The sequence below is a fragment of the Colobus angolensis genome, unplaced genomic scaffold (assembly GCF_000951035.1).
Source record: "Colobus angolensis palliatus isolate OR3802 unplaced genomic scaffold, Cang.pa_1.0 Scaffold36, whole genome shotgun sequence".
NCBI classification, from domain to species: Eukaryota; Metazoa; Chordata; class Mammalia; order Primates; family Cercopithecidae; genus Colobus; species Colobus angolensis.
The window spans coordinates 7,700,694-7,718,079 of NW_012116932.1; the positions used below are offsets into that span (position 1 = coordinate 7,700,694).

A 17,386-nucleotide genomic window follows, 5' to 3' on the forward strand; every position below is an offset into this window, starting at 1 on the left:
TATGAAGTTAGTGTCTATCAGTGATTTTCATGATCAATACCAAGAAAGAAATTAATGGATCAAGCAGCAAGGAAGTTTTATACTTAGTAAAATTGGCCAAATTGTTTCCTTCCTACCAGTTTACGTTTTCAGTGTGAAAGTATGCACACTGCATATTCCCTTCTCCAGCACTTGGTGTTTTTTGTTTGTTTGTTTGTTTGAGACAGAGTCTTGCTCTGTCGCCCAGGCTGGAGTGCAGTGGTGCGATCTTGGCTCACTGCAATCTCTGCCTCCTGGGTTCAAGCGATTCTCCTGTCTCAGCCTCCCAAATAGCTGGGATTACAGGCACCACCACCACACCCGGCTTATTATTTTTTATTTTTATATTTTTGCATTTTTGGTAGAGACAGGGTTTCACCATGTTGGCCAAGCTAGTCTTGAACTCCTGACCTCAGATGATCCGCCTGCCTCGGCCTCCCAAAGTGCTGGGATTACAGGCGGGAGCCACCGCGCCCGGCCAGCCCTTGGTATTATAATGGGTGCCACTGAGGATTTTTCATATGTGGATGACATAATCAGATTTGCATTTCCTGGAGGCTGAACTGAATGGGCCAGATTGGAACCCATACTGTCATCCTTGCTTTTCCTCCCTTGCCTCCACATTCTCCTTTTCCTATTTTCCCATTTGTTATCATCCTCTTTTCTTGGAGCGCTTACATTATGTGTTCACTACACGCAAAACACTGTACAAGGCTTTGCTACCAAGAAATAAATAAGAGCAGCACTGAAAGTCCTAGCTCTATGGATGTGACAAGCTCATGCTGGCCCAGAGACCCTCTTCCTCTAGCTCTGGCCAAAAAGAGTCTCTGGACAGTAATTCTCCTGAGGAAATAATACATCTTATATTTCACAATGAAATTGCCAAATGGGTTTATTGCTTAATTATTTTTTTTCTTCATCCTGTGACCTTCCAGCCCCACACATGATCATCCCTGTGCCTGGAATGTCCTTCTTCCTTCCTCTTTTCAACCCAAAAATTACCTTGGTGCTCATTCATCCTTCAAGACCTCTTTTAGAGCTCTGGAACACCTGCCTTCTGTACCTTGCCCCAGCAGAATCAGTCACTCAGGTTTCCTTGATCCTGCAGTCCAATTACAGCATTTTCTACACCTAAGTTGGTTTCTCCCTCTTGGCTAAGAGCCCTTCAAGAATAGAACATTTTGCATCCCAACTCTTACAAGACAGTATCTGGCACCGAGTTGTTACTCAGTAACTGTTGAATGAATGAGTGAGTGAGTGAGTGAATGAATTCCTGTTTTACTAAGGTGCATGCATACACATTCCATCTTAAATACTAGTGAGTTGAAGAGTGTAAAGGCAATATGGAGACGACATGAATTGCCAACATCACACCCTGAATCATTGATGCTTAAGGTAAAACAGACACCCGGTATACCAGATGTCTCGATCTAAACATTAATTGTTCTGTGTGCCCAGACACTGATTTGCATTCTGTTCTCTTTCATTTTAACTCCAAATTTAAGTTGTACCTGAGTATCTCTGTGATAGAGGAAGTAAAGGGGATTAAGTGATACCAGAATTTCCCAAAATGCATTCCTAAAAAATGGAAGCTGTGGGTTGTTCATAGGCATCACACACAAGAAAAGGGTCTTGTGGTCTTATAACTTTGGGAAACAATGTTACATAGATTTCTTTACCTCAAGACCTCTCTGTAGGCATTCTCGGAAGTAGAAGGAAAGATCAGTTAGGCAATGGTAGAGAAATAAAAGAGCAATCAGGTCTTGCCTCAGCTGTAGTCATCCCAGCCTCTCTCTGCCAGGGAAAACTCAAAGGCAGGATGGCAAACAGTATGCCAAGATCCTAGCCCCTTTCCCTACAAATCTCCTCAGTCCCACATCTGTGTAAGCCCCTGCCCCCACCCACCCACCATGCTGATGAGATCAGCCTTCATTACTTCTCTTCTAGAGCCAGGAAGCAAGGTAATGTGTGGGAAGTGATAGCTGCAAGGTAATGTGTGGGAAGTGATAACAACTTTGGAGTTAAAGCCATTCAACGGGAAAATTTGTTAAAAGACCAAGACATTGTAAAGCTGAAACACTTGAGTCTATTAAGTTCCCTGCTTCTTAGAACATTTTGTTACCAGGGAATGTTTTAAGGAGGGAAATCATTGAACTATCACAGCACCATCAGATACCAAAGCCTGGTACAAAGAACAACATTTTACAAGACATCTGTCTCTGCCACTCAAGAGACTTCTGAAAAGTTCTGCTTCTCTTTTCTCGCCCTCTCTCCTAGCCCAACATCAACCCTCAACCCCCCTCACCCCTAGACATACTCTATACCTTTCTCTCCTCCTCCTCCCTGTTTTCCTCTCCATCCTCCTTCTCTCTCTACCTTACACACACACACACAAACACACACACGCACATTCATAGCCCATGTTTTCACAGACAGTATTGGAATGACACAGTGAGCTAGACCATCCAACGTTATTCAACCCTCTTTGGTAAGAAGGAGGCTAATTAAGTGACTAGAGGTTTAGACATTCACTGTTTATTAGGTCCAAACTCCAGAGAGCCTGGAGCATTCTCCTAAACAAACATTACCCTTTCATGGATTCTTATTCCAAGTCCAAATGAGATGGAGTGTTTAAGGAGAAACAGTATCTTTTCACAAACGTGAAGAAAGGAGTACGAGGGGAGATTGTGATTGTCAATAGAGGTAGAGGGGAAAAGCTATGTGCCTGTCACAGAAAGACTGATGCAAGCCATGTATCTGTTGGCAGCTAATGTCCATTAGTGATCGTCAGTAATTTAGACTAGCAATGTTAACACATTTGTGGTCAGCCCAATGGTTTGTTTAACTGTCTTCACTAGGAATAAATCCGTCAAGAGACTGTTTTTTAAACAATAGTTAGCCTTCTAAACAAGAGTAACAACAAACTCAAATATCTCCTTGCCAATCTTAACACTGTTATACTATACCAGGAGGCACTTTAGAAGATAGAAGCCACCTGTTAAATAAGCAACAGCATTAACATAGACACAGTTTTCTAGTTTGTGGATATTAAGGGGATGTTAGTGATTAGCCACAACTTATGAGAAAGCTACTTTTGTCCTGGTAGGCAAAGGAATGGAAGTTTTTTAAAAATCTGCCTTTTTATTTTGCTTCTGTTTTAAGTAAATGAAAGTTGTGCTGGAAAAGCGAGTTTTGAGCCCAGCATCAAACATTAATGCTGCTATTGCTTTCACAAGAAACTGGGGAGCCACCATCCAAGCCTCAGCAATGCTGAAGAAAAGGACCTCATCTAAGTTCTGAATGAGAAGCAAATCCCACTGTGGGAGACCATTGGTCCTGAGTGACTCTGAGCCTGAGCCTCCTACTTCCTGCCCCTCCTTTTCTACTGTGGGCTCACAGACTCTGATGTTGGTGAAATGTTCTTTTCCTTGGCTTAGATTAGGCACCTGGTGTCCTGAAAGAGGTCACTGGTTTTCCTGAGGATATCCAAGGAGGTTGGCTCACCAGTGACTTACCACAGGCCAAATTTGAGGTTAATTAACCATCAGTCATTGTCAGTGGGGCCAAATGTTATTCAGACATTCAGAGAAAAGAGACTTGGTCCAGCTTTGGGTAATGGCCCTCATCAACATTCCTTCCTATCCTAGTTCCAAACCAATATATCTTTAGCTGCACTGGGAGGTTGAAAATGATCAGAAATAGCTGGTTTGTCATTTATGTCACTCTGCATTTGAAGAGGCTTCTTGATATGGTAACCTATTTATTGGATATATATGATATCTGAATCAAAATCTTTTTTCACTAAAACTGACCATCTCCTCTTGAAAAGGTACATTTATTGATCTTGGGGAAACACCCTATTCAGAGTGAGTGTGAAAAAGGTGTTTGGTGGGAGATGAAGGGATACAGACATTGGCCATCTGGGGACCAGACTTTCTGGCCAGAACTTGTCTGAGGAACAGAGAGATGTATATGCACTACTTTTGCTGTCTCACTTTGCAGACCTCAGTGACCAACTCCTTGAAGTGGTGGGGCTAGAAGGAGCCATGGAGATGGGACAGATCTACACCGGCCTAAAGAGTGCAGGCAGGAGGCTGGCCCAGTGCTCCTCTGTCACCATCAGGTATGCCTCTTTGTCACCAAACAACCTCTGCGTCTCCCCATCTCCCTACACATTCACGCAGACAACTAAGAAGCCATCTTTGGATTTTAGGGCAGGGAGAGTGCAGCACAAAAGCTTGATGATGTTTGTAAAGAACATCTTTGTAGACCATTTCCCAAACAGGATGTAATGCACCCATCTAAAACATCAACTGGAGGACCCACCACAACCAGTTTGCTGTTCTATTAAACTGACCTGGTGAAGTTCTCTAAACAGGAGTATAAGATTAAATGGTCCAGAGACCAAAGGTCCAACTCCTTGGCATTTTTATATTTGCAAATTAAAATGTTAGATAGATGGCAGAGGGATGCCAGAGGACACACTCTGATGAAAAAACAATGTCTCTGCTCTGTTCTGCTCTTTCTCAGACAGTGACCTGAGAAATGCTATATCCTATATGTCTTTGTATGCTAAGCCATCAACATCAGGAAAACTGGCACAATTGACAGAGAGGATGACAACTCTAGGATATGGACCACACAGGTTAGCCACTGCAGGCTCCTGGAAGAGATGACGTCTAATCGAGAGGATCCTCTGATTTCAGTTGCCTCTGATTAATCAATGCAGCTCATCACACTTTGTCTGAGATTCTTCTCCCACCTGATTATGTCAGAAGTCTTTATTCCTTTCCTTTTTCACTAATTACTATGGACCAAATCTATTAACACGCCTTGGGGATCGCCTAGAGGTGTCCACAGGATGCTGGGTTTCCCAAAGGTATTTGACCACAGAATTATTTTCTCCCATGGGCAAGTATTATCAGAGCACATTGGAAGAAACTCTGCCCTTGGCACTACATTGCATTCCTCAGAAAGGTCCCCACAGCGGATTCCCTGAGGTCTCTTAGCTGAAGGTCTGCTCCATTGACCCCTTTTCTTCATTTCCTCTTTTTGTTTTCTGTCTTTTCTATTCTCCAAAGCTTTGCTCTCCTTTCTTTCTGAGCTGTTGTCATGATGCGGTCCCTGTTTTCCAGATTAATTCTTGAGTCCTGTCCATTCTCCAGGACTCTAATACTGAGTAGGTCCAGTGTGTTAACACATCTAAGCCATAACTTATGAAAACCACAGAGAACAGAACATCCTGATCCTTGAGGAATCCAAAAGCCATGTATAAGGAGAAGGACTTTCTCTTCACATTCAGTAGCTCTATTTCGAGATAGAAACAGAGGGGGTGGAGCCAGGAGCCCCATCCTCCTGGCCATTTCCTGAATACCATCCCCAGCCTCAAGAACCAAAATGCCACTCTTTACTCTTGTTTTTGTTAGTAGATTTATTGTTTTTATTATTAAATACCCTCAGGGTCAATCAGAGAATCATCACATCAGAAGACAGCTTTTCCCTCCCATTTTATAATTTCAAGAACAGAACAGTTGCCAAACCCAGGTGAGGGCTTCTATGTCAATGGGTGATAACTGTTCCCTGCTCACCCAGACCAGAGGCCTCCAAAAGAGCCTGCCTTTTCTTCCAAAGGCAATGTAGTATGAATTCGTAACTCTTCTGCAGAGGGACGTCAGAAAACTTCATCTCTCTCCTTTTGAAATCTATGGCGGGGTGTGGTGGCTCAAATCTTTAATCCCAACACTTTGGGAAGCTGAGGAAAGAAGATTGCTTGAGGCCAGGAATTCAAGACCAGTGGGGGCAACATAGCAAGACCCCCTTCTACAAAATATTTTAAAATTAACCAGGTGTGGTGATGTGCACCTGTAGTCCTAGCTATTCAGGAGGTTGAGGTAGGAGGATTGCTTGAGCCCAGGAGGTCAAGGCTGCAGTGAGCTATGATCACATGACTGTACTCCAGCCTGGGAAACAGAGTGAGATACTGTCTCTTTTTTAAAAATCCATATGCCAAGGCCAGAAAAGCCTTGTCTCAAGCAAGAAGGCAACACTTTTACCTCTCCTCTGGGGAGAGTATTCCTGAATGACCTTCTTTCCCAGGTAAGCCAGGCCCACAATCCATGCAACCCTAGAGTGTACTTGTTCAGGAGATTTTTTAAAAGGATTGAGGTTGGGCCGGGTACGGTGGCTCACGCCTATAATCCCAGCACTTTGGGAGGACAAGGCGGGGCAGATCACGAGGTCAGGAAATCAAGACCATCCTGCCCAACACAGTGAAACCCCGTCTCTACTAAAAATACAAAAAAATTAGCTGGGCATGGTGGTGGGCACCTGTAGTCCCAGCTACTTGGGAAGCTGAGACAGGAGAATGGCGTGAACACAGGAGGCAGGGCTTGCAGTGAAGCCAAGATGGCACCACTGCACTCCAGCCTGGGCGGCAGAGCGAGACTCCATCTCAAAAACAAAACAAAACAAAAAACAGGATTGAGGTTAGAATAGATTGCAAGGCAAGACACACTCAGACCTGAGCTGTATGTTGTATAAATTGGAGACATTACCTCATTGACATGATGCAACCTCTCACTCAACATAGAGACCAGGCCAGTTCCCCTTTCAGAGTGGAGTTTTTGGCATGCACTCCGGGCCTTCTAGCTGATTGTTTGAGGAGCATCTGCTCAGTGGTGGTGCTGCCATGCTCACTGGCCACTGTGTCCCAGACTTCTGTGGATTTCACTGCTCATCCACAGCAGTATTTCTCAAACTGGGATCTGAGGACCAAGGCAGTAGAATCCCCTGTAATGCTTATTAAAACACAGACCCGGCCTAGCACAGTAGCTCACACCTGTAATCCCAGCATTTTTGGGAGGCTGAGGCAGACGGATCACCTGAGGTCGGGAGTTCGAGACCAGATTGACCAACATGGAGAAACCCCGTCTCTACTAAAAATACAAAAAATTAGCTGGGTGTGGTGGTGCATGCCTGTAATCCCAGCTACTTGGGAGGCTGAGGCAGGAGAATCGCTTGAACCCAGGAGGCAGAGGTTGCAGTGAGCTGAGATCGCGCCATTGCACTCCAGCCTGAGCAACAAGAGCAGAACTTCGTCTCAAAAACACACACACACAGAAACACAGACCACTGGGCCTGGCCCCAGACCTGCCAAGTTAAACTCCCTGAGGTGGTCTCAGAAATCTATTTTTAACAAGTTCTCCAAAGGAGTCTTAGAGAACCACTCTTAGGTGGGTAGATAAGGTTTTCCTACTTCTGTTTTCTGGGTGGGAACAACCTTGATTCTCTCACTTGAAAAAGCTCACTGTGTTCTCTTGGTGTTCTGGGTTCCAGGACAAACAAGCTGCTGCCAATGCAAGTGGATGGAGAACCCTGGATGCAGCCATGTTGCACGGTGAGTCTTGCCAATCTTTGAGACGGGGATGAGCAGCCTTATTTTTGAGCCCTTTTGGGGACTGACTTAATATGAAATCACTGAATCTCAGAGTTGCAGGGGTCGTGGAAGACTATCTAGTGCAACCCCTCTTCCACTTTGTTTATCCACCTACTCATTTACCTGCCAGCTGTTATTGAACACCTGCTATATGCCAGACACTGTGAGGCACCGGCCACAAAACTGAATGAGACATAGAACTGACTTCGAGGAGTTCACAGTTCTAGTCAGTGAATTCTGAGACTTCATCTACTGTATCCTGGACAGCCTGAGCTTGAATCATGTCAATGGCAAGGAATTTATTACCTCAAGAGGAAGACTGTTCTGCTGATGAACAAGTCAAATTGCTTCCTTATGTGGAAGCCAAATCTACACACTTACCTTACCTAGAATTTGGTAGGGTAGCTCCTCTGACTGCTGGAGCTCCCGGGAGAAAATTCCTCGCAGAGCACAGACATGCCTCCCAACCAGTGCACCCACAGCCCTGATGACCTACTTGAAAATTCCACTGAATGAGTCACCACACGGGTTATCTATTTTGTTTATGGCACTATCACCCAGAACATAGAACAGTGCCTGGTTTGTAACAGTTGCACAATAATATATGTCAAATGATGAATAAAAGACTGAACAAATGAACTAACAAAAATAGAGTATCTCTATTCCCAGACTTACTGTATTCGTTAGCTCTCCTTTTAACACCAGTACAGTAGCCATGCATCCTTCCTTCTTAGAGTTTGTCCTCAGTTAGAAATGCAGCTAAAATCTCTGTGTTGAAGAGCAATCATTGTCCTGGTTTTCAGGGCCTCTGCTGGGATACTACATGTGTAATACCCTCAATAAGATTGCAGCTATGCAAATTTCAAAAGATAAGGTGGAGTTTCTAAGCTTCCTCACTCTAGTGGAGTATTCAGATACTTTGATAACTTGCTATTTTGAGCCCTTTAGAACATCAAGTTGTCTTTACTAGGGTTTCCTGAACCTGCTGAGAAAAGGTAGCATCTTCTATAAAGGTTATCAAAATCAGAAATTTCTCTGCAAAAATCTTACCTCGATCTTATGAAGACGAAGAAAAAAATGAAAACACACTATATCAAATAATGGCTTTCCACCCTGCTGGAGTTAGGACAGATGGAGGGAGTTTCTACTGTTTATCATTTGATGGAACTGAATTGAGAAGAATCTATGCAAGCTCCTCCTATCTCCGACCTCCCTACGAAAAAAAGGTGGAAGAAATCAAACGCTCTCCTACCTGGTTCAGTCCTAGCTGAAAACTGGATTGCTATTCCTATAAATTCAAGCACTGGATTTTGAAGTAGCTAAATACTTCTCCCTGTGCCCACACCCACCCTTCCTCCACACCAGCCTTTAGAGATTACAACTCACTGTGAAAAAATTTGTGAACCAATGATTTCATAGTGTGAGGTCCAGAAATCCATATGTAAAGGTATATTCATCTGCTTTGACTGCCATAATAGAATACCACAGACTGACAGCTTAAACAACAGAAATTTATTTTCTCACAGTTCTGGAGGCTGACAACACAAGACCAAGGTGCCAGAAGGGCTGGTTTCTGGGGAAGCCTCTCTTCCTGACTTCCAATGGCCGCCTTCTTGTTATATCCTCACATGGCTTTTCCTCTGTGTTTGCACACTCCTTTCTCTTCTTAAAGGAACACCAGTTCTAAGGGATTAGGGCCCCACCCTTGTGACCTCATTTAACTTAATTACCTCCTTAAAGGCCCTATATACAGATATAGTCACATTGGGGGTTAGGGATTCAATATACGAATATGGGGGGACACAATTTAGTCCATAACAGAAGGTAACAGAAAATCATTCTTAAACTTGCAAGGGTTAAAACCCATGTACCCCTTGTTGAAACATCTTCTTGAAGGTATACACCAACTAAGAAGTGATTCAAAATTAAAGCCTTAAGAATGGACTATCACAGCCCAAAAGAACTTTTAGTAAATATGGAAACCACTGAAATTAGAATGAAGTTTCCAAAAACCTGCTAAATATGGTTATGCAACTAAATGCAAATGGCAAAAATCATTCTTTGAAAGTGAAGACATATCATGTAAACATTAATAACCTGTATCCCAAACCTAAGATTATATTAACAAAGGCCAAAAATGCAGGAGACACTGCTGAAGGAATAGTAAAGATACGTGAAGTTTCTCATTGTCTCTCTTCACTTTGATGATAAAACATATAAATCAGAAGATAATTTTAATTGGTAGACAATCACTAGTGAAACTAAAAATAGGGCGCACGCCTTTCAAATCTGGAAGAATTCAAAATATATAAACTCTATTAATGTAGCACAGGATAGAAAGCAAAAAATAAGCCAACCTTTAAAAATTTTTTTAATCAAGTCGAATGATGTTAAGACTATATATACACACACACACATATATACACACACATACACATATATACACACATATATTACACATATATAAAAGAAAAATAGATGAGTTAAAGTTCCCTAGTAAAAGACCAATACTCTCATATTGAGTTAAAAATGAAATCCAAATATATGCCTCAAAAGATACATCTAAAATGAAAGGTTATACATATGTATATATAATATGTATCTTCTTATTTTATCCTTTATCAGGTACAGAGAAATTAAAAGGAAGAAATAGTAATGTTAATTATGCTAATTTTAGACAAACTAACCTTCCCATGTACCTAAAGCATAAAGCAGAATAAGTAAATGCATTTTTTATTTGATAAAAAGTACACTCAATTATGAGATATAGTGGTCATAAAATGTTAGATATTTAATAACAGAATAAAAATATATACTGTGAAAAAATAATATCAATATATATTCTGAGAAAAAGTTGATACAGAAGAAGTTGACAGACAGATATTGAGAAGCTTTAAAATATTTGTTTCCATCTTTGAGGCTAAGTAGCCAAAAAAAAAATGCTTGGATGAAATAACTCTATAACTCATAAAGAAATTAAATATCATATTTGTTCAAGCATTCATATTTACTAAAATAGATCAGAAACTAGTTTACAAGGCAAAAAGCACCATAAAACCCAGTTGCAGAAGTTATAAAGGTCATTTTCTTTGACCACAAAGTAATAAAACTAGAAATTACTAATAGAAGATTAAGTGAATAAACAAAATTTAGTCACTTGGAGACTTAAAAATTCTCCTAAACAAGAGATTTATGAGGAATCAAAGCCACCATGGTTGATTACTCAAAAAATTATAAAAATAAGAAGGCTCCAGTTTAAAAATTATAGAATATAGCCTAAACTATATTTGGAAGTAAATTCAAAGCCTCATAATCTTCCATCATATAAAAAAGAAATAAAATGTAATGAATAATCCTAAAATTAGAAGAGCAACAATAAAACAATCTTAGGAGAAGCAGAAGGAAGAAAATAATAAAGATAAAAGTAGAAATTAAATAATTAAAAACAGGAAACTCTAGAACTAGTTCTTAAAATATGTCAACTGTATGAAAACCTAATTTTTAAAAGAGAAAGGAATCAAAGATATTAAAATGTAAAAAACATAAATGTAATATAAAAATATAAATATAACGGTTTCCGTGGCTTCATTTAAATATAAAACAAGGCTGGGCGTGGTGGCTGACGCCTATAATCCCAGCACTTTGGGAGGCTGAGGCACAGGATTACTTTGAGGTCAGGAGTTTGAGACCAGCCTGACCAACATGGCTAAACCCCATCTGTACCAAAAATACAAAAATTAGCCAGGCATGGTGGCCCATCCCTGTAATTCCAGCTACTTGGGAGGCTGAGGCATGAGAATTGCTTGAACCCAGAGGCAGAGGTTGCAGTGAGCCAAGATCACGCTACTGCACTCCAGCCTGGGTGATGGAGTGAGACTCTGTCTCAAAAAAAAAAAAAAAAAGTATATATATATATATAACAAAATATATAATCATGTTGATTCTAATGAACTTGAACATCTTAAGAAGATGAATGAAAATCCTGGTAACCATTAATGAAATCAAATTATTTCAAAGAATTACATACTAAATGATCTTAAAACAGGTGGCCTTATTGGGGAGATCTTCCGTACTACTAGGAAATACATACTTAGGTAAACTATTTCATAGTATAGACAACGATGGAAAGCTACTCAATCTATTTTGTGAAATGAAGACATGCAATAACCTAACAAAAATTACACTTAAAAATAGAAAACTATAGACCAATCCCAAATATAAGTATGACATAAGAATTATAGTTAAAAGTATTGGTAGGTAGAATTGAACAATGTATTAAAAGAATCATTCACCCCTCTGAGCATATCAAAGGAACAAAAGAAAGTCTTCTAATATTAGTTTAAATAGAAAAATTACATGATAAAATAGATGACCCAAAAGTATTCAATTACATTCAACATTTCTGATTTTTAAAGATAAAAACTCTTGAAAACTAAGATCAGAAAGCTTCTCCCCCACTAATGAATACCTTTGTTAAATATATGTTAAACCATAACCAATATTTTACTTAATAGTAAAACACTAGAGGAATTCTCACTAAAATCATGAACCAGACATGTATTTTTAACACTGGAAATTTTAGCCAATGCAATATATACTTGAAGCAGAAAAGAAATATAATTATTTAGAAAAGAGTCAAAACTGTCATTATTTGTAGGTGGTAAGATTCTGTACATTAAAAGCTAATAGAATAAACTGAAAACCTCAAAGGATAAATTACTTCAGTAAAACCCTATAGAAAAATTGACAAATATTAGTAGTTTTCCTACATACTGGCAATAATCAATTCAAATAATATAATTAAAAGCTTAAAATATCATTATATAAGCAACAAAAGACATAAAATACTAAACTGAACTGTGTAAAATGAATGAAGATGACTATAAGATTTAACCAACAAAGAAAAAAAAAGGATTTAACACAGAACATCCTATGTTCCTGAACAGGGATCCCCAAATCCCAATGCAATTGTTTTTTTCACTCTACAAACAATGCAATTTCTAGGATGTTTTATAAAAGAATGCTGAGAAATAACTTCTCACAAGATATTAAAATAATTATAAAGCCACAATAATTTGAGTAACATGCTATTGGCATGATATTGGATAGATAAATCAATAGTACAGAAGCAAGCCTTGAGAAACCCTAGTATACATAAAAACTAATGAAGGAAAGACAAAGATTATAAACTAATTAGATAGGAATGAACAGTTTAGTATACAATATCCAAGAAATTGCATTTCAGAAAATGTCGTTATATAGAACCTCTCACCTCAAACTATACTCCAAAAACAAAACCGAAACAAAAAAAACCCTCCAATTCAATTACAGAATTAAATGTTCCTAGCTACCAGAAAAAAATAGATGATCATAATTACACTGTGGGTAGGGATTTTCTAAGGAAAAAGTGGCATATTTGACTATTAACGAATTTTAATTTCTACAAGTCAAAAAATCAATATGGAATTTTTAAAAGACTAAGGACAAGATGTTTGCAATCGCTATCCCAAAGATCAGGTTAATTCTCACAAGGTATAAAGAAATGAGCTATTAGAATCCAGTGGAAAAAAAATACTAACAATGCAATAGTGAACTGAGAATTCATAGAAGTGCCATGGGCTAATAAATCTATGAAATAATATTTAATATCACAAGTTTTTTAAAAAGGAATAAAAGATTTTTGAATTAAAACAGCGAGAAAGCTATGCCGTGTTTCACTTACCAATTAGCACAGCTTTTTTTGTTTGTCTTAATATTCATTGTTGTCAAGGGTATGGGGAGACCAGGACACTCATACAGTGAGGCAAGGGTATCGACAGTTACAGCCATTCTGAAAAGCACGCAGACCCATGTATCAAGAACTGTTGTTATAAATATCAATATACATTGATCTAGTTCATTTACTTTCACTTTTAAAAATTGTTCATATACTTCTAGGAACTTATTCTAAGTAAAACACAGATTACCAGAAATACAGAAAGATTGATATATAAGAATGTCATGTCTATATTACTCGTCATTGCAAAAAGTTGGAAATTTCCTAAAACTTTCCTTAAGCCCAACATTTAGGGAAAGGTTTCAGCTGGGCACAGTGGCTCATGCCTGTAATCCCAGTACTTTGGGAGGCCGAGGCAGGTGGATCACAAGGTCAGGAGTTCAAAACCAGCCTGGCCAACATAGTGAAACCCCCGTCTCTACTGAAAATACAAAAAATTAGCTGGGCATGGTGGTGGGCACCTGTAATCCCAGCCACTCAGGAGGCTGAGGCGGGAGAATCACTTGAACCCTGGAGGCGGAGGTTGCTGTGAGCCAAGATCGTGCCACTGCACTCCAGCCTGGGCGATAGTGCAAGACTCCATCTCAAAACAAAAACAAAACAAAACAAAACAGAAACAAAAACAAAAACAAAACAAAACAGAAGCCCATATTTGTTTATATATGTATATACAAAAGTTATATATATTTATTAAGAAAACTTGTCTCATTATTGTAACACTGTAAGATTACAATAAGATCACTGTAAGATCTTTCATGCTTCACCATCACAGTTAGGGGGCATAATTTGAGCCTCAAAATTCAGAATCTTCTCCCAGAGTTAGATGATAGCAGAATCTCAAAGTCAAAGATGATCCTAGTTATCTAGTCTGGTGATTCTCAGACTTGAGTATGCATCTAAATAACCTACAGGGGTTCTGAAACACGTATTGCTGGGCCACATCCCAGATTTTCTGGTTCAGTAAGTCTGGATGCCAGAGAGTTTTCATTTCTCACAAGTTCCAAGGTGATGCTGATGCTGCTGGCCTATGAGCCACACTTTGAGAACCAACGATGTAGTTGAACTTCCCAACTCATCAATAAATCCCACACTTCTTCCCCACCCTCTGCAAAATCTGATTGATTGTCCAGTTACATTCTTTTGTTTTTTGGGGTTTTTGTTTGTTTGTTTGTTTTTTGTTTTTTTGAGACAGAGTCTCGCTTTGTTGCCCAGGCTGGAGTGCCGTGGCACAATCTCGGCTCACTACAACCTGTGCCTCCCAGGTTCAAGTGATTCTGGGATTCCAGGCACCCACTACCACACCTGGCTAATTTTTTTTACTTTTTAGTAGAGACGGGATTTCACCGTGTTGGTGAGGCTGGTCTTGAACTCCTGACCTCAGGTGATCTGCCTACTTTGGCCTCCCAAAGTGCCAGGATTACAGGTGTGAGCCACCACGCCTGGCCTTGTCCAGTTACATTCGAAGACCTCTGATGGCAGGAAACACTGTCATGAAGCAGAGCATTCTAGGATCTTGGAGGGCCCAGAAACAGCTAAGACCTGAAAACCATGCAAACCTTCCCCCCTCCCTTAGGCTCGCTTTAAGCAGATTCCTGCTTAAAGCATCGTTTTCTTTAACTTTTAAAATATCACAGAGACTATCTGAGACCTTTCAGATTTGTGCCTTTCTATGCATCTCCAGTTAAAATTACAGCAGATCTCAGACACTTTTCTTTTTTGTTGTTTTGTTGTTGAGACAAGGTCTCACTTTGTCACCCAGGCTGGAGTGCAGTGGCGAGAACATGGCTCACTGCCGCCTCGACCTCCCAGGCTCAAGCAATCCTCTCACCTCAGCCTTCCAAGTAGCTAAGGGTGCCCCTTCATGTCTAGCTAATTTTTGTATTTTTTGTAGAGACGAAGTTTCACCATGTTCCCCAGGCTGGTCTTGAACTTCTGCGCTCAAGCGATCTGCCCACGTGGGCTTCTCAAAGTACTGGGATTACAGGTGTGAGCCACTGTGCCTGACCCCTCAGACACCTTTCAAATGGTTTGGGAAGGGTTCACACTTAAAGTTATTGGCCATTTTACTAGGCATTATCTGAATTACTCGCCCTGAGAAGTCCCTCAATCTCTTGCTTCTCTTGAAGTAATAAAAATGTGTTGGTTTGCAGAAAACAGCCCCCAAACAAAGTCAATCGCCAGCACTAGTGAAGTTCACATTTTTATTCTATTTTAAAGGGGAAATTACATGCTGCAATAGTTTTGTGAACTTCGAACTATCATGCAAGAGTCCAGTGTATCACTTCTCTCTGTGATCGAGCAGAAAACTATGCACTAAGCTGCTGATCTTAGCACTTGGCCAGGTGCTGTCAGTGTTGTGAATAGTTTTTAAGAAAATCATAGAGACTTTAGTTAATTGCCTGACTTACCCGATTACCAAAGAAGCTTGAGTGCTAACTACAGAAATGTGGGATGACCTCCTTCTATCAGGGATTGAAAAGGCAGGCTTAGCCACATCCAACTACCTCCTAAAATAGGATCATAACTATTTTACCTGCTAGCCCCTAATTTAAGGGTAAGGGACTGATATCTCTTTGACTGGAAATGAGGATATGATTTCATACTTCTTTCGGTTCTATAGTAATAGAATCCACAAAGCTGACCAAAATATTATGTTATCCAGGAGCCCCAAACGCCTATCCTATCAAGACCTTTGTCAGAACTGCTGAAAAACATGCAGGAGAGATTTGAGTTTTACTTCCTTTTCTGTGTCCTAGAGGTACTGACTAGCGAATAAATAGCTCAGCTAAAGGGAGAAAAAAGAGAAGCGAGGGTCTTGTATCATCTTAAAAAAAAAAAAAAAAAGGCCGGGCACGGTGGCTCATGCCTATAATCCCAGCACTTTGGGAGGCCGACGTGGGCAGATCATGAGATCAGGAGTTCAAGACCATCCTGACCAATGTTGTGAAACCCCGTCTCTACTAAAAACTACAAAAATTAGCCAGGCATGGTGGCAAGCGCCTGTAGTCCCAGCTACTCAGGAGGGTGAGTCAGGAGAGTCGCTTGAACCTGGGAGGCAGAGGTTGCAATGAGCCGAGATTGCGCCACTGCACTCCAGCCTAGGCAATAGAGTAAGACTCTGTCTAAAAAAAAAAAAGGGGGGGGGTGCTCTACCAGCAGGAAAGGTAGGCACCAGCTACCAACCTCTGCCTCAAATATAGCCATCTCCACTGCCAGCACGTACGGCTTATCAGTCAGTACTTCCACAATGTGTTGTACCCTGAACAGGCACTGCACTGGCTCAGAGAGTACCATGGTGAAGAAGCTGAAGTCCTTCCCCTCATGGGCATGGGAGATCAGGAGTGAGAGATGGCTGACCACCGGGGAACATGCCACAAAGAATGCTACATTGCATGCCACAGATAATTGCTGTCCGAGTCTCCAGTCTTCAGCCTATGCCTCACTTCTGTGCATTCTGGGATAAACATAATGCCCACAATAAGACACACAGCACAAGATGATGTTGATGCATTCTCGGTTTTCTCCTCTGGTGACTATCACAAAACAGTGACTCTCTCCCCTTTTAGGTCTCCAGGCTGGTGGAAGCCAACAGAAGGGTCATTTCCAGCTTTTATCACCACTTTATGCTAATTGTCCACAGTGTCTTTTGGTCCCATCCTTCCCTTCCATTTCGTGGAGCCCTTTATTTTTATTTTAATTTTTTGAGATGGAGTCTCTCTCTGTTGCCCAGGCTGGAGTGCAGTGGCGCAATCTTGGCTCACTGCAACCTCCGCCTCCCAGGTTCAAGTGATTCTCCTGCCTCAGCCTTCCAAGTAGCTGGGGTTACAGGTGCCTGTCACCACCTCCGACTAATTTCTGTATTTTTAGTAGAGACGGAGTTTCACCATGTTGGCCAGGCTGGTCTCAAACTCCTGGCCTCAAGTGATCCACCCATCTCAGCCTCCCAAAATGCCGCGATTACAGTTCCTGGAGCCCTTTCAATGTCAACCTGGCTTACAGTAGTACCCTCTTAGCCAGGCACTCACTACCCCAGCTCACCTTGACAACAGCTGTTAAATAATTTCCCTCAAACTCTTTTTTTTGTCATGTTATTCTCCAGTGTAGAATGCCATCTCTCACGCTTCCTCATTTCTTCATGTGAACCCAGTCTTTCTGCC

At 40.8% G+C, this 17,386-nt stretch overlaps 1 protein-coding gene across 4 annotated transcripts in view; it reads left to right on the forward strand.

Annotated features, from left to right (window-relative positions):
• The window catches only part of DGKG (diacylglycerol kinase, gamma 90kDa), a 214,129-nt gene that overhangs the window by 192,369 nt on the left and 4,374 nt on the right, over positions 1-17,386 (forward strand). For all 4 annotated transcript variants that reach the window (XM_011953366.1, XM_011953367.1, XM_011953368.1 and 1 more), the window contains 2 exons: positions 4,021-4,141; positions 7,354-7,414. In XM_011953366.1, coding sequence (XP_011808756.1) covers positions 4,021-4,141; positions 7,354-7,414 — 182 coding nt within the window. The remainder of the gene's footprint in view (positions 1-4,020; positions 4,142-7,353; positions 7,415-17,386) is intronic.